The 25,218-nt window shown below is 39.6% G+C and overlaps 1 protein-coding gene and 1 long non-coding RNA gene across 2 annotated transcripts; one reads left to right on the top strand and one right to left on the bottom strand.

Moving 5' to 3' along the window:
* LOC132101430 (uncharacterized) lies at nucleotides 1–702 on the top strand. The gene is made up of 2 exons (XR_009423172.1): nucleotides 1–195; nucleotides 254–702. It is a non-coding gene; the product is annotated as an uncharacterized LOC132101430 (long non-coding RNA).
* Nucleotides 703–13,316: 12,614 nt separating this feature from the next.
* LOC132101428 (ankyrin repeat domain-containing protein 34C-like) lies at nucleotides 13,317–18,061 on the bottom strand. Its single transcript, XM_059506383.1, has 2 exons — nucleotides 17,838–18,061; nucleotides 13,317–16,655 (listed from the first exon to the last, which is right to left on the bottom strand). The coding sequence occupies exon 2, from the start codon at nucleotides 16,622–16,624 to the stop codon at nucleotides 15,029–15,031; it is 1,596 nt and encodes a 531-aa protein (XP_059362366.1). The 5' UTR covers nucleotides 16,625–16,655; nucleotides 17,838–18,061; the 3' UTR covers nucleotides 13,317–15,028.
* Between the last annotated feature and the right edge of the window lie 7,157 nt (nucleotides 18,062–25,218).

Raw genomic sequence — 25,218 nt, 5'->3', positions numbered from 1 at the left:
TTCTCCGCCTCCGTCTCGGAGCGACGTCACAGTTACACGGGGTCAGGACTAAAAATCATCGCTGCGGTCAATGGCCAATCATATCTGAATAAGCACCACATCGATGTTCCACCTGGTGACTTTTGATAACGCAGCGTTTGCACGTATATTGTACGTTCCCTTTCATTTTCAGTTAACCCTTCACAGGCGTCCAGGGTTATATATTCCATTTCCATTTATATATATGAGAATAAGAATATACTTTAAATTTCAGAATTACTTTCATAGAATGTCAATATGTAAAAATTGGTGGTGTTTTATTTGTGATTTTGACATAAGTAGGTTTAATAGGCTTTCCAAACGACACAGAACAAGCAGATAACCTCTTCACATTCCGAGGTCTGGTTGCTGAGCAGCCCCGCTAATTTTAGACGGGTCGGGTTACCATACTGAGTGAAGGAATGGGAGGTCTGCAGTCTGGTTGTGCGCATGCGTCGTCGAGCTACTACAGGTCACTTCAAGGTGCAAAAGCTGGAGTCTCTGAGCCGTTGAAGGTTGAGTGATTGTATCATTTAAAATTATACTGCATATAAGTGTTGTTGACAAATACCATCATACGTTTTGTTCATTTTCAGATCAAGTGTTATTGGTAAATTATGCCTAATTGTTATTGTATCATGGAAAATATCCAATTAATATGCATATAATAAAAAAGTAAGATATTTAAGATTGAACACACTTATTTATTCACACTCACAATACTTGTTGAAATTAGACAGCATTGACAGTATCAGTGTACTCTGGCTCTGTAACAAATAACTCACCATTTCACAGTTTATTCTATTCAAAGTCATGGGGAAAAAAAGTTCAAATTCAAATTCCTCAAATACTTCACATGAGTCTGACAAGGAAACAGAAATTCCATAGCCTGTCTTGTTATCAAGTCTAGGCTATTTCTAAAATTCAGCATGCAAGTATTGCTCCATTGACCTACATGTCAACATGACCTGTGTTATCATTTAGAGGTCTGAAACGTGTGTAGTTCACAGTGAACTGTTTACTCTACAGTGTCTGCTTACAGTGCTCACTCTGCATAGGTCAAAGCCAAAAACAAAACAAAAAAAATCAAATTATTTTCACAGCTGGAACTGGTTCGCCGGCATTGAATTACTTACTTATAATTATGAACAACATAACAGTGTGGTACTGATGAGAGCATTCTGTCATGTGGTTATAATGACAGTTTATGGCAGAAATAACAATGTACCAAAAGAGACAACAATCAGACTATATTTTATAGTAATAATGATAATTAAATATTTTTGTATTGATTATTTTAGGTTATACTGCCTTAAGTAAACAATATGTTTAAATAATGTTTCAATAATAATGTAAATAATGTTTAAATAATAATAATACAAATAATTATATACATTTTGTATAGTGCCATCTGGTGGAGTTAAATACTTAATGTAAATATAATAAGTAAATTTGGTAAAATTTTGTTTAAATCGTTTATTTCTGAAATCCTTATTTTAGGGAGGATTACTAAAATATTGTATATAATATATACATTGTTAAAATAGTATTATATATGTTTACCATGACAATATACAGTACAAAGTTTAATATATAGTCTCGCAAAAGTAATAATTCCAACAATATTATTTGTTTCAATTGTGTGAGTTTTTATAGAAATAACACATTTCAAATCTGTCTCACGATCAGATCATCATATAATCTTATTTGCATTTTACAGTATTTATTTTCCATTTAGAGTAAAGATGCTAAAACTGTATGTCCACCAGGGGTCAGTAACAACTCATTATTAATTTTTTTTTTGGAGAAGATGACGGAAAGGTTTCCAGTTTAGTTTATAGCGAGTAAGTAACTTACTGAAATGTCATACACCTACAGTGATTATTTTTAATTCTCTTGTATTATGTTACACATCCAGTATTGTGAGTTGTCTGTGCTAGATTATTTGTATCACTTTATCACCCATAACAAACATCTCGTTATCGTGGTTTATAATATCCCAATTTAAATAAACAGCAGTTATTTATTTTACCGCAACCTATTTAAGCAATTACTGCTTTAAGAACTCGAACAACCAAAGGGTGCAGCTTAGTCAACAATTATTCATAACGTAAATATAGGAAATGCTAAACCTTATATCATAAAGGTTATCCAGGGATTTTAACACACAACACTCAGTTTACAGAAGATGGAAAAAACAAGCAAAAAATAAATGAGCTAGTTAGTGGCAATTCTGTCGGTGAACATGTCTTGGTTCAAGCTGACATCTAAAGACATCAGATTTTATTTGTTTTTGCAACACCCATTCAGTTTTAAATGTGCATTTTTCATCCTAGTATCATTCCTTCACTATTGAAAAAATAGGTATATCCAAAACTAAAGGCCTCTAAAATCCCTTAATGCAGTTTATTATGCTCTCAATGTCAAATGCAGAAATGTTAATCCATGCATTTATGACCTCAAGGTTAGATTATTGTAATGCTTTATTGGGTGGTTGTTCTGCACGCTTAGTAAACAAACTACAGCTAGTCCAAAATGCAGCAGCAAGAGTTCTTACTAGAACCAGGAAGTATGACCATATTAGCCCGGTCCTGTCAACACTGCACTGGCTCCCTATCAAGCATCGCATAGATTTTAAAATATTGCTTATTACTTATAAAGCCCTGAATGGTTTAGCACCTCAGTATTTGAATGAGCTCCTTTTACATTATAATCCTCTACGTCCGCTACGTTCTCAAAACTCAGGCAATTTGATAATACCTAGAATATCAAAATCAACTGCAGGCGGCAGATCCTTTTCCTATTTGGCGCCCAAACTCTGGAATAACCTACCTAACATTGTTCGGGAGGCAGACACACTCTTGCAGTTTAAATCTAGATTAAAGACCCATCTCTTTAACCTGGCATACACATAACATACTAATATGCTTTTATTATCCAAATCCGTTAAAGGATTTTTAGGCTGCATTAATTAGGTAAACCGGAACCGGAAACACTTCCCATAACAACCTATGTACTTGCTACATCATTAGAAGAATGGCATCTACGCTAATATTTGTCTGTTTCTCTCTTGTTCCGAGGTCACCGTGGCCACCAGATCCAGTCTGTGTCCAGATCAGAGGGTCACTGCAGTCACCCGGATCCAGTACGTATCCAGACCAGATGCTGGATCAGCACCTAGAAAGGACCTCTACATCCCTGAAAGACAGCGGAGACCAGGACAACTAGAGCCCCAAATATAGATCCCCTGTAAAGACCTTGTCTCAGAGGAGCACCAGGACAAGACCACAGGAAACAGATGATTCTTCTGCACAATCTGACTTTGCTGCAGCCTGGAATTGACCTACTGGTTTCGTCTGGTCAGAGGAGAACTGGCCCCCCAACTGAGCCTGGTTTCTCCCAAGGTTTTTTTCTCCATTCTGTCACCGATGGAGTTTCGGTTCCTTGCCGCTGTCGCCTCTCGCTTGCTTAGTTGGGGACACTTCATCTACAGCGATATCGTTGACTTGATTGCAAATAAATGGACAGACACTATTTAACTGAACAGAGATGACATCACTGAATCCAATGATGAACTGCCTTTAACTATCATCTTTGCATTATTGACACTGTTTTCCTAATGAATGTTGTTCAGTTGCTTTGACGCAATGTATTTTGTTTAAAGCGCTATATAAATAAAGGTGACATTGACATTGACATTAAGATTGCCAATGACTTTACATTCTACAGTGGATTAGATCTGGAAAATGAAACTAGTACAGGTAAGGGTGTCGTCTCACGAGATGTCTGCGTTGTTACATCCCTGAAATATACAATCAATTTAAAATACAGATTTTTACTTTTTATGACCACAGAGGCTTCTAATCTAAACCAGTAGGTCCTTTAGGTACGGTGGCCCAGTAGTGCACAACACAACGACATTAAAAAAGCAAACATAAGCTCATAACACAAATACATTAAGCCACAACACAAAGACATTAACCCACAACACAACGAAATTCTCACAACACAACGAAATTAAGCCACAACACAACGAAATTCTCACAACACAAATACAATAAGCCACAACACAACGGAAATGCTCCCGACCACTAGGGGGCAGTTGGTCTGCAGAAACGGGCAATAGACTACGTATTTCCTGTGAAATCTCAGGGCGAATAAAAGGTTCCTGTCTTTATTCTGCTGTAGTGTGAGTGCATTACCAGCTGCAAACTTTTATCCATAAACGATGAATATTAAATAATATTTATACATTTTGCTATAATACAACAAATTAAGTATACCACAGCAATATAATTATTTAATGAAGAGTTCCATAAACATCTGTGAGGGTGGTTTACACAGCTATTGCTGTGACCCGTTTTGTGAGGCTCCTCAAAGGTTTTTCACACTTCTCCCCTGGATGTAGAAACTCGAAATAAGTGGATTCAAATTAGTAATGTATTATTTAAGGATTTCAACATCACTTCTGATACTTCAGTCTGCAGGCGCCTCTTCAAGAATGACAACAGCATGCAAATCTACACTAGCTAAGATCTAAACCTTTATTACTATAATAACGAGCACAATGTAAGCCTATTGTGAATTTTTTAATTGTCATTATTTATTTTTTGTCGCTGTGGTTGCCTGTTTGTTTAAAAACCTCTTCCGTGGATCAAGGCAATACGTGTTAATAGATGATTAACCCAAAAATAAAAAAATAAAGCTGTCATCATATACTAAACATTATGTCGCTGTAAACCCATATGGCTTGCTTTGTTCATTGGCATACAGAAATGTTGTAAATAATGTTACCGTCAGTCAGCTATCTAGATAGACCCCACAGAATAAATTCAGAACAGTTTAGAATGACACGAGGGAGACTAAGCTAAAACCCCAGCTAAAATCTTTTTACAGACTTACCTTTTTTCCACTTGTGTCTATGGTCAATACATTTTTAAGTATCTTTCAGGTTCACTGTAGGCAAACAAACCTTTTACATTGTTTGGTGTGTATTTTCTGAAAACATGTCTCATCCAATCTAGATTTGAGAAGTAGATCCATTTCATGGCCTTTTGGAGAGTTATTGAACCTGCATTCCACATGGTTTGTGTGACCAGAGCAAGGACAGCTACAGCGAGGAGAGAAGTTGGAATAACAAGCAATGCAATGGTAAATATTGATATTGTATTGTTTGTGACAGAGAAAGAAAATGTTATATTTATTTTCACTTTTTGATGCACACATTACATGCATGTATCATAATTATTTAACAATTATTTTGACAGTGTCAGTCTCTGCAGCCCTTCGATGAGTTCCCCCTCTTCATGGTCCACCTTTCAGTCGATCTTCCACAGAGAGATCTGGCCTTACACAAAAAACTTGGGATGGATTCATTTGGTTTTATTTGTACAGACTACAATATAAAATGTAAATTAAATATTATGTAAGTGCAAATATACGTAACTTTAATATGTTTTCTTGCTCAACAGTGTAATGTAAACATGTAAATATCCACACTTAAATTTTTTAAACTTTGATACAGTTTTAATAGTTATGTAAAATACAAATACTAATAACTATGACAGTGTAATGGTGTGTTACTATATTTTTATAACACTACTATATGTATAACACTTCTGCCACTTGGAGGACTGCTAGGTCAGGCAGATCACTGGTGACATCACTGTAAACATTCTCCTGAGATGAAAAACAAAGGTATAGTGTAAATTGACCATTAAGAAAAATAAAAAATTTCCACCATCATTACAAGTTGCATGCATAATGAATAGAGCCATAATCATTATGATTGTGTTTTTGTCTTTTTTCTGTTAGGGCTAATCAAATAGGCATGTTATACATTATGAATAAAAGCAAGATATGAAAAGATGATGTATTAATATTAGACACTTTCCTCCTACCTTAACCACTCAGCGAGTTTCCTCTCTTGAAAACAGGACCACCATCCCACTGACAGGACCTGGCTTGACTCTCTAGGCACACCAATGGGGCGTGTTAATATTATTAATCAAAGTTTATTAATTATGTCATACTGTCACACACCTGGACTTATTTTGTGTGTTTTTTCCCGTGACCCAGTTTCTGTCTTCCGTGTGTGGTTTTGATTAGTTCCCAGGTGTGTCTAGTCATTTCCCCATGTGTTCCATGTCCCTGTTAATTTAGTCATGCCATCCACCTGTGTTTCCCCAATTATCCCTTCTATAAAAGCCTTGTCCTTTCAGTTCTGTTTTGTCGGGTCTACTCGTCTAAATGTCAACTTGTCTACTTGTCACCTGTTACTTGCCACTTGCCTCTTGCCACCTGTTATTTACGACTTACCTTGTTTATGTTTTATTTAATAAATCCTTGTTTTGTTTATCCCTCGGCTCCGTGTTCCTTCCAGCAGCATAAGCCGTGACAGAAGACCCGACCTGAAAAAGTTTAAAAAACTGCGTGTTTTCCCTCCGTTTTGTTTTCCGTTTTTTCACAGTCTTTTTTCTTTCCGTAGTGTTTCATGGATCCCCTCTATCGCCCCGAATACCTCCTCCTCCTGCTGGAGCAGGAGGGACTGTCTCTCGAGGACCATACCAGACGGTTTCTCTGGCTAGCTAATACCACCAGCTACCCGGACCACGCGCTCTGCACCTTTTACCACGCCAGCCTGAACCCTAGGTGCAGAGCGTTGTCGCCCGAAGATGGTCCTCGGGAGGATTTCGCCGCTTTCATAGAGTGGAATCTGGTGAGAAATGGGTCACCTCTCACGGTCGGCCCAATGGAGGATCTCGCCAGGTCCACTCTGGACCCAGAGCCCAGCCTACAATCTCCCCACGGTACGAGGCATAAGCCCGAGCCCACCGATGACGGAGAGCCAGAGAGCAACCCGTCAGACCAGGTGCGAGAGCCGGCGACACTGCCCACCACGAGGGAGCAAAATGTGGAGCGCCAAATGGGTCAAAATGAGGGGGTTTCCAACGCACCTATGCCAGATCTTCCGTTAAGCCCAGGAAGGGCTCCTGATCTTCCGTTAAGCCCAGGAAGGGCTCCTGATCTTCCGTTAAGCCCAGGAAGGGCTCCTGATCTTCCGTTAAGCCCAGGACGGGCTCCTGATCTTCTGTTAAGCCCAGGACGGGCTCCTGATCCTCCTGTAAGCCCAGGACGGGCTCCTGATTCTCTGTTAAGCCCAGGACGGGCTCCTGTTCCCCCGTTAAGCCCAGGACGGGCTCCTGATCCTCTGTTAAGCCCAGGACGGGCTCCTGATCCTCCTGTAAACCCAGGACGGGCTCCTGATCCTCCTGTAAGCCCAGGACGGGCTCCTGATCCTCTGTTAAGCCCAGGAAGGGCTCCTGATTCCCCGTTAAGCCCAGGACGGGCTCCTGTTCCCCCGTTAAGCCCAGGACGGGCTCCTGTTCCCCCGTTAAGCCCAGGACGGGCTCCTGTTCCCCCGTTAAGCCCAGGACGGGCTCCTGATCCTCTGTTAAGCCCAGGACAGGCTCCTGATTCCCCGTTAAGCCCAGGACGGGCTCCTGTTCCCCCGTTAAGCCCAGGAAGGGCTCCTGATCTTCCGTTAAGCCCAGGAAGGGCTCCTGATCTTCCGTTAAGCCCAGGACGGGCTCCTGATCTTCCGTTAAGCCCAGGACGGGCTCCTGATCCTCCTGTAAGCCCAGGACGGGCTCCTGATTCTCTGTTAAGCCCAGGACGGGCTCCTGATTCTCTGTTAAGCCCAGGACGGGCTCCTGTTCCCCCGTTAAGCCCAGGACGGGCTCCTGATCCTCTGTTAAGCCCAGGACGGGCTCCTGATCCTCCTGTAAACCCAGGACGGGCTCCTGATCCTCCTGTAAGCCCAGGACGGGCTCCTGATCCTCTGTTAAGCCCAGGAAGGGCTCCTGATTCCCCGTTAAGCCCAGGACGGGCTCCTGTTCGCCCGTTAAGCCCAGGACGGGCTCCTGTTCCCCCGTTAAGCCCAGGACGGGCTCCTGATCCTCTGTTAAGCCCAGGACGGGCTCCTGATTCCCCGTTAAGCCCAGGACGGGCTCCTGTTCCCCCGTTAAGCCCAGGACGGGCTCCTGTTCCCCCGTTAAGCCCAGGACGGGCTCCTGTTCCCCCGTTAAGCCCAGGACGGGCTCCTGTTCCCCCGTTAAGCCCAGGACGGGCTCCTGTTCCCCCGTTAAGCCCAGGACGGGCTCCTGTTCCCCCGTTAAGCCCAGGACGGGCTCCTGTTCCCCCGTTAAGCCCAGGACGGGCTCCTGATCCTCCTTTAAGCCCAGGACGGGCTCCTGATCCCCCGTTAAGCCGAGGACGGTCTCCTGATCCCCCGTTAAGCCCAGGACGGTCTCCTGAACCCCCATTAAGCCCAGGACGGGCTCCTGAACCCCCGTTAAGCCCAGGACGGGCTCCTGATCCTCCGTTAAGCCCAGGACAGGCTCCTGATCCTCCGTTAAGCCCAGGAAGGGCTCCAGCCCCAGAGCTTACTCCAATGCCTGCTCCTCCAAAATTCCCACCCTCCCACCCACTCCTGCCTCCTCCTCCGCTGTCGTCTGGCTGACCCTCTGCTCGCCCTCAGCCTACCATCATTGTGGTGCGAGCTCAGCGGGACCGCCATCCTCCAGCGACGCCTTGGTCGGCGTCTCCCTCACCTCCGCCTCCAGCCTCTGAGGCCTGGACTCCGCCTCGGCCCGCTGACCCGTCGGCTCCACCATGGCTCCTAGCTCCTTCCTCTCCGCCGTGGCCCGGCAGTCCGCAGGCTCTGCCTGGCTCCCTCGTCCCTCCGGCTCCGCCTTGGTCTGGCGTCGTCCATCCTATGCCTCGGGACTCCACTCCTCCGGCTTCGCCTCATCCCTCCGTCCCTCCGGCTCCGTCAGGCTCCTTCATCCCCTCGGCTACACCTCAGTCCTCGGTCACTCTGGCCTCACCGCGGCCTTCCGGATCCACATCGCCGCGTCAGTCACCAGAGCCATCTGTTCCACCTAGGACCTCCGGCTCCTCCCCGTCACCCTGGCTCTCCGTCTCCACCTCGGGCTCCTCCTCCACTTGCTCCGTTGCCGTGGGGCGAGTTCCTGGAGTCAGTGACCATTCCTCCTCCATGGCTCCTTCCACCGTCGGCCCCACCTTGGGCCGTTATGGCTGTGGCCTGGGTCCTGCTGGGTACCTCCTGCTTCACATCCTTCCTGTCTCCTCCCTGGCTCCTCCCTCCGTCATCTCCTCCCTGGCTCCTTCCTCTGTGGTCCCTGTCTGCTGGCCCCCTCCTGGGAGGCTGTCCTCCACCGGAACCTCCTCCCAAGTTCCCACCCATGCCTCCCTTTGTTGTTTCTACTGTGCGAGGACGCACCTACCGGGAGGGGGGAGTACTGTCACACACCTGGACTTATTTTGTGTTTTTTTTCCCCTGTGACCCAGTTTCTGTCTTCCGTGTGTGGTTTTGATTAGTTCCCAGGTGTGTCTAGTCATTTCCCCATGTGTTCCATGTCCCTGTTAATTTAGTCATGCCATCCACCTGTGTTTCCCCAATTATCCCTTCTATAAAAGCCTTGTCCTTTCAGTTCTGTTTTGTCGGGTCTACTCGTCTAAATGTCAACTTGTCTACTTGTCACCTGTTACTTGCCTCTTGCCACCTGTTATTTACGACTTACCTTGTTTATGTTTTATTTAATAAATCCTTGTTTTGTTTATCCCTCGGCTCCGTGTTCCTTCCAGCAGCATAAGCCGTGACACATACACTAAAGAATTTGATAATTCTCTTACTTACCATTGTTCTAGGTTTGTGCCAGCTCTGCTCCCTTCAGTGCAGCTCTGTACAGGAGGAACTGCACTGATTCTCAGTTCTGAATAGTGTGCTGTCTGCTACAGTGCTGCAACAGCATGGATGGGAGTCCGTTAAAACAATCTGTGAAGATAATAACATTAGTTTATATATTTAATTGATTTCAGATACATTTTGAATTACTTTCAGTTGCATTTTAAATTATTACATTGTAAATTACTCTACAACCCGAATTCCGGAAAAGTTGGGACGTTTTTTAAATTTTAATCAAATGAAAACTAAAAGACTTTCAAATCACATGAGCCAATATTTTATTCACAATAGAACATAGATAACATAGCAAATGTTTAAACTGAGAAAGTTTACAATTTTATGCACAAAATGAGCTCATTTCAATTTTGATTTCTGCTACAGGTCTCAAAATAGTTGGGACGGGGCATGTTTACTATGGTGTAGCAACTCCTTTTCTTTTCAAAACAGTTTGAAGACGTCTGGGCATTGAGGCTATGAGTTGCTGGAGTTTTGCTGTTGGAATTTGGTCCCATTCTTGCCTTATATAGATTTCCAGCTGCTGAAGAGTTCGTGGTCGTCTTTGACGTATTTTTCGTTTAATGATGCGCCAAATGTTCTCTATAGGTGAAAGATCTGGACTGCAGGCAGGCCAGGTTAGCACCCGGACTCTTCTACGACGAAGCCATGCTGTTGTTATAGCTGCAGTATGTGGTTTTGCATTGTCCTGCTGAAATAAACAAGGCCTTCCCTGAAATAGACATTGTTTGGAGGGAAGCATATGTTGCTCTAAAACCTTTATATACCTTTCAGCATTCACAGAGCCTTCCAAAACATGCAAGCTGCCCATACCGTATGCACTTATGCACCCCCATACCATCAGAGATGCTGGCTTTTAAACTGAACGCTGATAACACGCTGGAAGGTCTCCCTCCTCTTTAGCCCGGAGGACACGGACTCCGTGATTTCCAACAAGAATGTCAAATTTGGACTCGTCTGACCATAAAACACTATTCCACTTTGAAATAGTCCATTTTAAATGAGCCTTGGCCCACAGGACACGAAGGCGCTTCTGGATCTTCCGCTTCTCTGAATCTTTTGATGATGTTATGCACTGTAGATGATGAGATTTGCAAAGCCTTTGCAATTTGACGTTGAGGAACATTGTTTTTAAAGTTTTCCACAATTTTTTACGCAGTCTTTCACAGATTGGAGAGCCTCTGCCCATCTTTACTTCTGAGAGACTCTGCTTCTCTAAGACAAAGCTTTTATAGCTAATCATGTTACAGACCTGATATCAATTAACTTAATTAATCACTAGATGTTCTCCCAGCTGAATCTTTTCAAAACTGCTTGCTTTTTTAGCCATTTGTTGCCCCCGTGCCAACTTTTTTGAGACCTGTAGCAGGCATTACATTTTAAATGAGCTAATTAAGTGGATAAAAGTGTAAAATTTATCAGTTTAAACATTTGCTACGTTATCTATGTTCTATTGTGAATAAAATATTGGCTCATGTGATTTTAAATTCCTTTAGTTTTCATTTTATTAAAATTTAAAAAACGTCCCAACTTTTCCGGAATTCGGGTTGTATATTTAAAATAAATTATGACAAATAATTAATATTTTATATAATGTTACAAACATGTCAATAGACTGTAAAGAGATCAGTAATATTTCAAAGGATATCCCTATCTCTCTTAACCATTTCTGATCTTGTTTGCTTTTTACTGAATAGCTTTATCATGCTTGTGTTGGGGATCCCTGGAAAGCTGCTATATAAATGTGAACAATTAATTCAAGCTTCAGGTTACAGATAATACAATTTGAAAATATAACAATAACTGTCAGACTAAAGCCCCGTTCACACAATGAATGATAACTATTAAGATAACGATAGAGTCCACAGCAGCGAACGATATAATCTGTTTATTCTAAGCGCGCACACGCTCGTCCGCTGCTTTAGATTCTCGAGCTCGTTATAGCAGGATTCTGATTGGCTGTCAATGTTTTTAATCGTTCATCAGCTGGAAAAAAATAGTTCTTAAAGTGATTCCAATGATATTGTTTCTCTATGTCTTTATCATTATAGCTGTGGTGTGGACTCTTTTTTTTAAATAGTGAGAATGATTTTTAAAACTAAATATCTTTATCGTTTTCTTTATAGTTTGGTGTGAACGGTCCTTTAAGATTTATTACGATACATGGCAATCTAAAAATGGCAACAGTATTTAAAATACTTTATATCAAGTGAAGAAGTTCCTATCACAGCAAACACCTATCAGAACCACCGATGCAAATTAACGTTGATTACCGGGAGTCCTGCTGTTATTTCTACTATCTCTTACGAGTTATAAAAAGATGAGGTGGACGGAGTTTAAAGCTAATCTAACTTAGCCCTGCTATTTTTGAGCTGATCAAGTCAGTGCAGCAGCGTTATCCAGCCTTATTAGCTAGATTTGCTAGAAAACGATAGAACAATACGCACCCTAAAGTTGTTGATGTAACTTGAAACGTTTAATGCCCTTCTCCGCGCGATGAAATTCATTTACAGTCATCAGGGGAAGTTCTTGTAAGATGAAAAATCTTCTCCTCTTGTCAATTTGAAAGCTCTACGGAAAGAGCAATGGTTTCCCCGCACACCACCAGATTTAAATAAGCCCCCTGAGGAAAAACATTGTGTACAAGAGCAGAGCTAAACGGTCCAAATGGAAAATATTATCAATTTATTTTTTGCTCGATTCATGAATCGATACATTAAGATTATCAGGATATCAAAACATTTAATAAAAACACGTTTTTCATTTAAAAATCGATTACACATATTAAGTTACACATACGTCTCGATGAAATATTGGTGTTTAACTTTCAACACTGCCCCCTAGTGGTCGGGAGCACTTCCGTTGTGTTGTGGGTTAATTTCGTTGTGTTGTGAGAATTTCGTTGTGTTGTGGCTTAATGTATTTGTGTTGTGGCTTAATTTCGTTGTGTTGTGGCTTAATTTTGTTGTGTTATGAGAATTTTGTTGTGTTGTGGCTTAATGTATTTGTGTTGTGGCTTAATGTCGTTGTGTTGTGAGCTTATGTTTGCTTTTTTTAATGTCGTTGTGTTGTGCACTACTGGGCCACTGTATTTAGGGGCAGACGAATGACACAGACTGGAGACTAGGGATCTGAATGGTGCAACGATTGGTCTGTCCTGCTCAGCATAACAGGTGCTTTCACAGTCATTTGAAATGTCAGACTTTGCGATTAGAAAGACCAGTAAGATTGTTCAGATTGTCACAGACATTTATTCAAAATATACAAGAAACTACATACAAAAATACTATGCATCAAACAATGTAAACTAGAGCGCAACCAATAGTATGCCTCACAGTTTTAATATAAGACAGCTGTGATGAAACCTTTTCAAGTGGTCTCATTTGGGGCTCATTAATAATTTAAATGGAACTTTTTTCATTTTTTACTATTGAATTGCATGAATGTCAGCAGTTATTAATTATAAATTACCATTAATTTATATGATTTTATATATATATACAGTATATATATATAGTGACCCATATATTTATGGCATATTTAATAATCACAGACCAAGTCTAAATGCATCTGTTGATTGCTTACGTTTAATGTCTTAATTCAGGAAAAATGAGCGATGAGTTAGCCAGCTAACTCTAGTACTACAGAACATTTATTATTTGACAGCCTTATGCAGTCAAGTGGCTTTTAAACATTATAGCAGCAATGAATCTGAAGCACTTTGCATTTGCACAAAAATTAAAATGGGCACATTAGTTCTACCACACAACATTGGCTGACAAATGGATATACCTACGTTCACATTTGTCTGTACAATGGTCATTGGTTTATCACAAGGCATGTTCCGCTAAAGACTTGATCTAAATATCTTATGATAGACCATGATCGGAGTATTACCTAGTCATCATTATACTTCATGTCATGTGATTTCTTACTTGCAGCATACTGATTCTAATATTGTGATTCAAATGCTGCTTAATAATATTTTATCAAAAGTCATCTGTGATGCAGAACACCTTTTACTCTCCCTCAAAGGCACTATACACTAATTAGCTACAAACATTAAATCTCTTGGACTTATCATGGAATGAACTGACAATTTATATATGTAAAGACTGCCAACCTATCAAGGTTAACTAAGGGCTTTATGACTTTATGAATCATCTTTACTTTAAGGAGTAACTAATAAATAAACTTGCAATGTTGCATGTATTATTGCAACTGATGTAATCAATTACAATATACATATTCCCCAATAATTAGCTCACAGATGGTCAGTATTTTTTACATAATCTAGATAAGATATGCATTTAATGATACATCTGCACAGAGGCATTATTAACATCAACATTAAAAAGCTAACATATTGTATGTATAGTGATAAGAGAAAAAACATCTCTTGCATCTCCTTTTTCTTGCTACAGTTCACAACCAGATAAGCTTTTCTTGCAGGACTTCCAGCTTTATAATCAGGAGCCAATGGAATGCTCTCTTTTAATGGGTATGATCTGGTGACCTCTCTGCTCCATTTTGACAGTATGGTTTTGTATTCACTCTCCTTGTCTGCCTTAATGAATCTCATGGAGACATGTCTAGACTTATCTTAAGATTTACAGATATTTCTGTCTCTGTTTGTGTTGAGAACTAGCTGTAGTCAAGCTGTCAAATTCAATCTTCATACGCAAGAGAATAATAGCATACTCTCTCACCTGCTCTTTAAGAGGACAAACACTACCTCTGTTGCGGAATGGAAAATTGTAAATTTCTTTGCTGTATTTTTGTGACTGTTGTAAATCCCATTTCCACTGACATTTATTTTGAAAATGAGTTCTGTGGATGGTAGGAAGTGACTGTCTAAGCTTCCACTATAATGTTACATCATATATTAAATCTAAACTAACCTTAACAGCTAGGTTGCATCTTTGAATACCTTATATAGACAATAAGCTATTTATGCATCTGTGACATTGGATTATTATGTTTTTTCTTTCATCACAGAGAGTTTAGTATTCAGTTGCTTTTTAAAAATTCTCTTTTTGCTATTTGAAACTAACAAGCAGATTAAAATCTCAATACAATATCCCTTTGCCATAAATGGCTACATTCAATGCTAACGACATAAAATTCTATTACAGGTACCACCTGTTTTCCATCTGCCTAACATTTTCCAAAATCTCAGACATATATTTATGATGTTACAGTTGCTACATCTACATAGACTGAGTTTCATGACTGATGATTGAGCTCTTCAAAGTTTGAAAGCTGCTTCATCTGTTCCACTTGCATAGAGTGCCTTCTCACAAGCTTCTTCTTCGTCCTGAGGTTGCCTCTCTTTGGTGAGTTGGGTGCTACGGGAGCTATAAGTCTGATACCTACTGCAAGTGGGGATGAGGGTTTGCTGCTTGCCCCTATATCTGGAATCGGAGGGTTAGGGTTGATGTTTAATGGGGGAAGGTGACCTGGGCGGGTGTGGGATATATAGTCCAGCAATAGCGTTCCAGAGCCTCGCCGCTCTAGTAGACCAGGTGCTCTGCATCTGGCTGTGCTAGGTGAAGAGGTACTGGGATTGCTGTCCAAGGACTCTCGTGAGCCTGTTAGCATAGCAAGAGGGGATGTATTGAGCTTCCTCCTCTCCAGAGGTGCCTTAGGAGAGTCTAGCATGCTGGAATCTGAGTACAGCTGGGAGTCTGAGTCGTAGTGTTCATTCCCCAGTCTCCTCCGGTGCACTGTGTCTCTGAGGCTAACTGGCCCCAGGTTTCCTCCAGGGCCCTCCTGCTCTGTTGGGAGAGTGCTACGTCGTGCTAGGGGCTGGTGTTGTGCCAGCGATCTCTCATAGAAGGCTTTGGAAGATGTCGGAAGGGATGAATTTGGTAAGATTTTTGTGGTCTGATCTCCCACCACCGGAAATGAGATATCTTTTCCATCCATGCTGTTATGTCGGGACAAAGTGCCTCTTTTGGACAGACTCAGTCCGTTGACACCTGTGACAACATCTTCATCCGAGTTAGCTCTCTTGCTTTCTTCATTTGCCGCCGCCAAGATGGAGGGGGCAATCAGACCCCAAGGCTCCGACTGTAGACGCTTCAACTGGGGTAGACGAGCCCTCTTGGGGTTCACTGGCTTCTTACTAGGGGAAGTAAGTCCATTGGGAAGTTTGGCTGCTGTGATTGAGGCTGACTTAAATTTTGTTTGAAAATTGAATACAGTGTCTTTCTCCTCCTCTTTGCTGGGAGATGGTGATGCGTGAAGGTCTATCTCTGATGGTGAGGCACATGGTGCTGGAGAGGTCCTCTCATCCAACTCTGGAGAAGGAGGGACATTCAGGTACTGCTTGGTTGTTTTGGTACCAGATGGCGATTTGTCAGTGGTAATGATGATGACCTCCTTGCCTTTGGCTTTGCAGGCATCAAGGAGAACTTTTAGGGTTTCTTTATCATCTGCATTGACAGCATAGACTAAAGCAGAAGATCCATGACGGTCATCCAGACTTGGATCAGCCCCGTTGGTCAATAGAAGTGAGACCACTTCATGTCCTGCCCTGTGGCTGCATGCATGCATAAGGGCTGTCCTTCCAGCTTTGTCTTGGATATTAGGGTCAGCTTTGTTGTCCAGAAGGTACTTGACGAGCTTAGCCTTGCTGACACTCTGCTGGTCAGAGTGTTTGGACATGCAGGCCACCATGAGTGGCGTCTCTCCACGATCGTTGCTTTCATTGATGTAGGCTCCACCTTCCAGGAGAAGCCTTGTAAGGCGCATACGCCGAAGCCACACTGCTTTCAGCAGAGAGTTCCCATCTGTCCTGAGCTCCATCACGTCAGCCATCACTCAGACTGGACCCAAATCAGCCTCAGTCCTGCAAGGCAAGAGCAGACTGCTGCTACAGCAATCAAACAGATCCCAGAGACATTTCCATGTCACAAACACTTTAGATTTAAGAGATAAGGAAAGGTGATGTTGATGTGTTAAACCTTGCATGGAATCACTAGGCTGTTTGTTTTGGAGAGCCACCAGGTGGCAGACTGAATACGCAGGAATGAGTTATTGGAAGAGACGCTAGTGACAGGTGGATCAGGTGCAAATGCAACTTTGAATTTACCTGTTCTTGTTTAAATGCGACTGAAATTTCTGAAATGTGTTGGGTATCAAAACATATTTCCTTATATGTGAATCTTTAAATTGATTTAATCAGTGACTGTTCTCAATATTTCTGAATGTTTTATCAGAATTTAATATATAGTGATAGAAATACGATATGCTTCCATTCAACGTCGTTATTAAAAAAATAAACCTTACCTTTATGGGTTATTTATTTATTATTGTTTCTGTAGATCATTTATTTTATATGCTGCTTTTAAAGCAGTTGCTTTGGTATGAATAGTCGTCCTCAATTGTCTTGTTCAAGTTCTCGATCCAAACAATATATTCACAGCACTCTTTTTTTTTTTTTTTTTTTGTTATAATTTGATAACCGTTTGAAATTATTTGGATTTATTAAAAAGCAAGAAGGGTTTTAATCAGGTTTAATTTAGCTGATTGTATGTGATTTTGAGAACGGAAATAGTATGACGGAATTAAAGGATTAATAATGCATTTTAGTTAAGTGTGAATGAATTAAATATGCTTCGTGTTTTAATTTGCGTTTTCAGGTAATCACAGCGTTAGCGATTTGGCTCTGTCCATGGTCCTGAGAGCATGAGAAAGATCAGTAAACATCTGCGATGTGCGCTGTGGAAATAAAACCTTCTCTCATCATTTTATAAGTTATAATTCAATATGCAGTTGAATCCACCTCTTTGTAAATCAGAACGTTGGTATTTCCGTATTCAACTTTATTTTCTGTTATCTAAAAAGTATTTATGTGCATATGATTACGAGTTCCCTAAAATGTAGTTTCTTTTAGCCTACGTTGTAATATTATCAAACATATTGCATCATAATCATTTAAAAGGCAAAATATAAGACAATTAGTCCAAGAGTTAATGCGTTTCCAAGGTAAGTGGACACCTAAATAGATTAAGTTATAAAATGTCCTTACCTGGTTGACGCACAGGTTTATCATAGTAGAGTAAGTCCACAGTAATGCTCTCCAATATTCTCTACAAGCTATAGAGAGGCATAGTTTCTCAGCACAGCTCGTGTAGTTATTTAGTTCAGACCCAACAGAACTGTCCTATTTTAGGTAAACTCCTACCGTGCAGCCACAACGACGCTCCAGCCCCACTGCTTTTGTTACTGAAACGCAGGAGACCAATCGCTACATTCCTCTTTGCGCACCCAAGAATCACACGAAGACGTTGAGGTTATAAATAACTTCCCCCCCTTTTCACTTCGTGAATGAAACGTGAATCTGATTGACGTCAGAATATACAAAAATAAATCGGGTCTGGTGTTAACCTGTCTTATGTTGTCATGATGAGCACAAACAAACAAACATACATTTTTCAAAATCTTTATTTATTTATTTTCAGTTTATGTACATCGAGATTAGGAATCAAATCCGTGTGAGACTGGTGCATATTTAGTTAGGGGATGGTGGTTAATTTAACTATTTTATAAAAAATAAATAAATACTGCATTTAAGACAAACGTTTTTGTTATTATTATTATTTTTAATATTTAAGCATCTGACCATACTGATAAACTCTATAGACGTTTCCGCCCAGTTACTGTAAACAATAAATGAGTACTGTTTGGATGTTTTTGATTTATAACTATAATATACACAAATGTTGATTTTAGTGTGGTTTTATTAGTATAATTGTTGCATATGTTTAGATTAAGTCATACTATAATCTTGTTCATGGCACAAATTGCGATGTGTTATGAATAAGAGAAAATAATTATTTGATGTAACATGCTCTGCATTTTAATAGCTGCATATAGTACTGATTAGTTTGGCAATAGCACACTTTTTTATTGGAACAGTTCCATTGTTATTTAAGCAATTATCTATCTATCTATCTATCTATCTATCTATCTATCTATCTATCTATCTATCTATCTATCTATCTATCTATCTATCTATCTATCTATCTATCTATCTATCTATCTATGACCGCATTGCCACAGCTTATTATGAGAGTTTGCATTGCAATTAAGCGCCCATAACTTGTTCCAGCCATTTCAGTCATATATAGCATAATAGGGACAGTTCTATTTTTAGGTTGCTATGAGACAGCACAGAATCATATTCTGACTGAGACCGATAGAATTTGTGGTGCTGGTGAGAGCATGATCTCAGATTATGAATAAATATTACAAAAATATGAAACTATTACTCCAAGTAATATTGTGAGACTAAATCGCTTTTATGATAAAGCCTCATAAAAATGGAAGACTTTTGTCTTGGATTGCCCCATGTCTTTCTTTTCCTCATGTTTTTAATATCACACACGGCCTGTGGCTGTTTACTTTGTGATAAACTGCTCGCATGGACCCTATTTTCCACTGGAGCAAATAATGGTTCTTGAATGACTTTTCCCACACTCCATCCCCACTTTTATCTGCTGATGATGGCACTTCTGATCACTTAGGAGAATATTATTATTTACCCAACCATCATGTCTGAGACAGAGTCTAGTTATGAAACTGCAGGGCGCTGCCAGTCTCCATGTTTGTGTTCATCCTGCTGGCTAATGGTGCTATTGGAGCCTCTCCAGTCATATGATCATGCTTCATTTATCTTTAAAAAAAATTCCAGAGCGAAGAAAGGTGGACAGTAACCTGAGGTTCAATATCTACTGTGGGGGTCACATCTTTTTGAGATCTTCATGATGTAATGGGGAAATAAAAAATTAAAAAATCTATGCATTTCATATAAAGCAGCTCTCATGTGATGAGTGTTGTTAAGCAACAGAACTAAGGGTGGGTGGTGGTGTGGAAAACAGATGCAATATCATGCCCACTGTTGTCTGTTACCAGGTTTTAACATGCTTTATAGAATGCAAATAAGAAAATCTCCTTTGGCATGACATTGCTGGTTAATGATGATAAATCTACATTTTGTTAGTAAGGGGTATTTTTGTAAATGAGCTACTTTACAAAGTAGCCATGCTGTGAATTGGCATTGTTTTATGTGAGCATAGAGTGCTAGTTTGCCTATCACAGCGTGCTTTCAAGGCATGGCTTCCTCAGGCATGCGCTTTATGACTGGGAAGCAGAAAGGTTCCTGGGCTCTGTTGATTAGACACGTTCATTAACATGGGAACTACAGGGACGTCAGCACTCTTCCTGCGATTCTTCCCAATGCAATGCCTTAGATACAAAATAAATAATGAAAGCGCCTGATATTCAGTTCTCTCACCCCTTGGGAGCTGTTTCCATTTTCAGAAATCTTACATTGCACCTGATGTGCTGCCTCTGTCTAAATATAACCCCCATTGCTCTCTCTCTCTCTCTCTCCTTCTCTTGCTCTCCCCCCAACTTTCTCACTTTCTCTCACTCTTTCTTTTACACAAGAAGGGAAATCACACTGTGCTTTGCTGTTTCTAAATCTGGATTTTTCCCAGAAAAATCACAGTTTAAAGTTAGAAATTAAAATAATGTTATTTAAATGTTTTCCCTTGTTTAAACTTATTTATTTGCAAATAAATACATACATAAGACATGCATTTAGAATCCTGGCTCGAGGACCTTTCCCGGCCCCACCCCTCTCTCTCTCTTTTCGACTTCACTTCATGTCAATTCTACACTATCCTATACTAATAAAGTAAAAAAAAAAATGTGTTTTTTTTAGTATAGTTTACCCCAAAATAATAAAAAAATATATAGTTTATGTATATTAATATTATTTTCATAATTTGTTTCATGCTATGGAAGTCAATGGCTTGGTTATCAAAATTCTTCAAAATATCTTTTTTTATGTTCAGCTGAAGAAAGAAGTTCATTCAAGTTCGGAATAAAATGAGGGTGAGTTAATTATAAGCTAATTTTAATTTTTAGATCCCTGTAACTCAATAATTTACCTATAAATTCATAATTGCTGAAAGTGTACCCACCCTCAGGCCATTCAAGGCCATTCAGATGAATTTATTTCTTTATTTAAACAGCTTTTGAAAGTTTTAGCATTATTTGCTCACCTCTGCAGTGAATGGGTGCCATCAGAATAAGAGTCCAAACAGCTGATAAAAACATCACAACAATGCAACATGACTCCAGTGTTTGTAAAGAGAAAAAAAATGAATACATCAAAGCTTAAGCTTTATATGTACCAGTGCCAAAAGTCCATGATCCATAATAATGCTTCCTCCAGTGAAAAAGTCCATACCTTGTTGTCCTTGCACATCAAAATCCACAACATGTTTGTTTATAATTGTTTTGGACTGTTTTGTATTGTAAACTGTGCTTGATCAGCATATTTCTCTTCTGATTCAGACAAGTTTTTATTGGAGAATCTAATAATATGACAATATAACAAGAGAAAATGGTCCAAAACTGTTCCAAACAAACATGTTGGTTGATTTTGATGTGAGAGGACAGCAGGAGATTATCGCTGGAGGAAGTGTTGTTATGGACTATTTTTTTTTTTTTTTTTTTTTTTTTTACTTCAAGTTAAAATGCCTCAATGATGGATTTCTTTATTAAAAATGTGCAGATGGATGAAATCTATGGTCACTGGTTATCTGGTATTGTTGTACATATTAAAGTCGGTACGTTTTATTTCATGCACTACACAAATGTAAGTGATCAAATGTACACATCAGTTCCAGTTCTATTAGCTGTTGTGTTTATCTGATTCTTCATTTCAACAGTTCTCTCCTTATGCCACTTTTCAAATGTTTTGTCACTGCAAGAATTAATCATTTCAGGAGAGTGTCTGCACACTGAATGACCTTTCTGAGGCTAAGCCCAATTAGAGTGTGCCAATTTCCAAGCCCTTGCTGCATTTACATGTTCCTGAATGGCAAAATCCTAGTGATTTAGAAAACAAATCTCAGTCAAAATTAGAATTGTACCTAATAGCAAGCTTAGACTCCTATGGAGTATAGACCAAAATTGAAATAGACAAACATTGATTAGGGACCACTCGATGGCAGAAAGCAGCTAGCGGAGTGAAGAAAAGCCTGTCTAGTACCTGAAATAGATCTTGTGATTAATTTTTTAAAAATTATTTTTAAAGCAGCACCTTTGCAGTTATAGTCTATAATAATGCCTTTGGTTTGTATCTTAAATTTATATTTACTGAGCTCCAAATGCTTTTGTAAATCATGAAAACAAATTTGCTATTAAGATTATTTTGCTTAGATCATTATAAACCTGAAAGCATTCTGCTTAAGAATTAATTACCGAACAAAAGGCTTTTAAAAAAGCCTTTTCTTTTCCTAACCAAAAGGTTCATTTTTTTCTGGTAGAACAGTGTAAGTAGCAGATGTTGGCCTATTCTGTTGCATTTGGTTTCACCACAGTGATGGGAACAATAGCGATGGGTGGAACATGATCAAAGGGACCCACAGATATAATTATGGAAATCAAAGATCATTTTTGTCTCCGGTGGCAACATGTAATCCTAGTGTGAATAGAGAAAAAAAAGACAAATATCACAAAGAATTAAATGAGGTATTCAGTGATACATTATCCAGAGAATGTTTGATCTATGAATCAGCCATTATGTACAATTAATTTCAGTCTAATCAGTTCAGAGAAAGAGTTAATACAATGCTTGGTGTCTCGTGATGCTTTGCACCTCCTTTGTAGAAAGCAAAAATGATTCTTTAATTACTTTTTGCAAAAGATGTGTTTGCTTTGCGTCACTTTTGCATCAGGTGAAGAGGTTTTATTTATTTATTTATTTCTGAATTAAAATTATAGTCTAAATCTGCTGTGATGTACCTGTTTCACCAGTTATGTAAGTCTAGCACCCATAGAAGATGTTTGCTTTTTCTCTTGCACAGATTGTATCCTGCATGTCAAGTGAAGACTGTGCATTTGTTGTATCACACAATTTTTTTAATCATCTTTACCCCCGACTCACTGGGACTAATCTTTACTCGTCTGTGGACCCAAATAATCAAATGAATATCCTTGTGCTGGAGGCATGCTGTCTTTCCCCTTTTTGTTGTGGTGTAAAATATTGGATGTTGCTTTTGATTGCGTGCTCCTGAGCTTAGCGTCTCTTTAAAAAGCGAGCCTGACATTCTCATGGCATTTGGTGTCTCAACGATTGTATCAGCCGAATGTGTGGGCTGTGACAGCAATGAACTGGCACAAACCTCACTGCAGCACCATGTCGCCTTCTCTTGCCCTCCTCTTGTCTCGTCTCCCACATGTAGACCGTTCCTTGAGATTATACTAATGTATCAGTGTTCGCACATAATACCGAGATATGCATAAAATATCTTCACGTGTACTTGAAGTACAGTGCACACCCTCAAATCAAGCCCTCAAGCCATTTTATTTCAAGGAATGCTGATTCTTTGCTGGAGCTTGGAGATGGACTCGGATCCTTCCTATGCAGACTGATGCTCTCGTCACTGTTGCATGCATTTACAATACAGGCAACAATCTTGCTTGGTGGTTATTGTGTGGCGGCCCGTATCCTAGGAGATTTGTGAATATCTAATGAGGAGTTTGCAGCTCATTTTGCAGAGTGGGTGCTTTGATGTCTTTCTGTTGTATTTCCAGATTCACGTCAGTTTCCTTTCTAATGAACCTGGAAGCCCGAATAGTATGAAATATTTCCGGCGGTTGGAAAACAAAGTGTGTCCTTTGATTGGAAAATTACAGTGGGGCATCTCATTCTGAGAAAAAGGTCCATGTACTTCGGCTCTACTGTCCACTTAAAATGCTTGTAAATATGAATCTAATCTATGATTCTAATTGACGTTTACTTTTTGAGTGCTTCTCAAAGACTTAGCCTACTCATTCTGTTGCTCCAACAGTAGAGCAATAGAGATGATGGGTTTGTTTTTCATGTACTTGTGTGTAAAAAAAATAAAAATAAATTATACTTTAATTGTGATGAAAGCTGCTTTGACATTTATTTGATACCATATATATATATATATATATATATATATATATATATATATATATATATATATATATATATACTGTACAGTTGTGCTCATAATATTGTAAATGCACCCTCAGCTCTTAATGCATTGTGTTGCCTTTTTGAGCATCAGTAAATGTTTTCACCTTTTTAATAGCTGTGTGTGAGTTGCCCTTAGTGTGAAAAGATGTATCTCAAAATCATACAATCACTGTTGGAAAGGGTTCCAATATGCAGAAAATGTTGGAAAACCAAAGAATGTGCAGGAGCTGGAGGATTTTTCTGAAGAACAGCAGGCAATTGAACTGCTCAGGACCAACAAGGAACTCATGAACAACTATCACAAAACGGAAAGACAGTCGTGGATCATCCAGGAAACGACACAAAGTATATGTATATATATATACATTTATTTATTTTTTTTGACCCATGAGGTTATCAGTGCCTTATCAGTCTTGTAACTTTGTCCCTTTTTTCTTTTTTAAATCTTTCATTTTTTCCCCCATTTTTTATTTGATTGTTTGTATAAAATCAAAGATTGTAATTTGATTCATCTCAGAGTTGGCTGGTTTTGTTAAAGACTTAAAACTCTTTACTTTACTGAATACATTTTTTTTCCTTTATTTAAAAATATAATTGTCGAGAAAACTACTGAGAAGCAACACTATAAAGTGCTTGTGCTGTGGTCTGTTACATTCACTATTTTATTCTAAAATACAGCAATTAATTTTGTCATCTACTGACTGAAATGTAACGTGAGATTTTTATGTAAGTAGTAGGCCTGACTCTAAAATTATTGTCATTTACATTTTAATACAGTATAAATCACAAGCCTAAGGTTTTTAGTCTAAGACTATAAATGTAGTATCCTTCATCTATTTTTGCAAAAGGGAAGATGATGCTGTTTAATCTGTTAGTGCGTGTGCATGTGTGTTTGTGTGTGTTGCACATGTGTGTGTGACAGCTTGTTAGAGAGCATCACACTGCCTTTGGTTTACACCCTTAACTGTTGCTATGACGTCTTAGGCATCGCAAGTGCTCTCTGACTAAAACACACTTCCTCTGCTGATAAGAGTGGGAATGTGAATAGTGTTTTTTTCTTCTGTTTTTCAAGTTTTAGGCTGCAACAGACATCCTGTATGTGGCTTTGATGATACATCTTCCGTACAGTGTAAACCTTCGTAATCCATTAACACTTGATGAACAACATCTCAAGAAGACAGATCACAAGTTTTTCCTCATATGGCATTCATCTTTGTATAGTTCCAGAAGAGTTGTGCTTCTGAACGGAATAGAGTGCTGCAGTGATAACATACTTTAGTAGGCCAACCTGGAAGTTAGCATCACCTGGTTCCCTCAATAAAAAAAAGCCATTAGGATTTTTATACAGGCTTTTGGATTACTGCAGAAAATAGGCTCTGTTACC

The sequence above is a fragment of the Carassius carassius genome, chromosome 23, assembly GCF_963082965.1.
Source record: "Carassius carassius chromosome 23, fCarCar2.1, whole genome shotgun sequence".
NCBI classification, from domain to species: Eukaryota; Metazoa; Chordata; class Actinopteri; order Cypriniformes; family Cyprinidae; genus Carassius; species Carassius carassius.
This window is presented reverse-complemented; position numbering and strand designations above follow the sequence as displayed.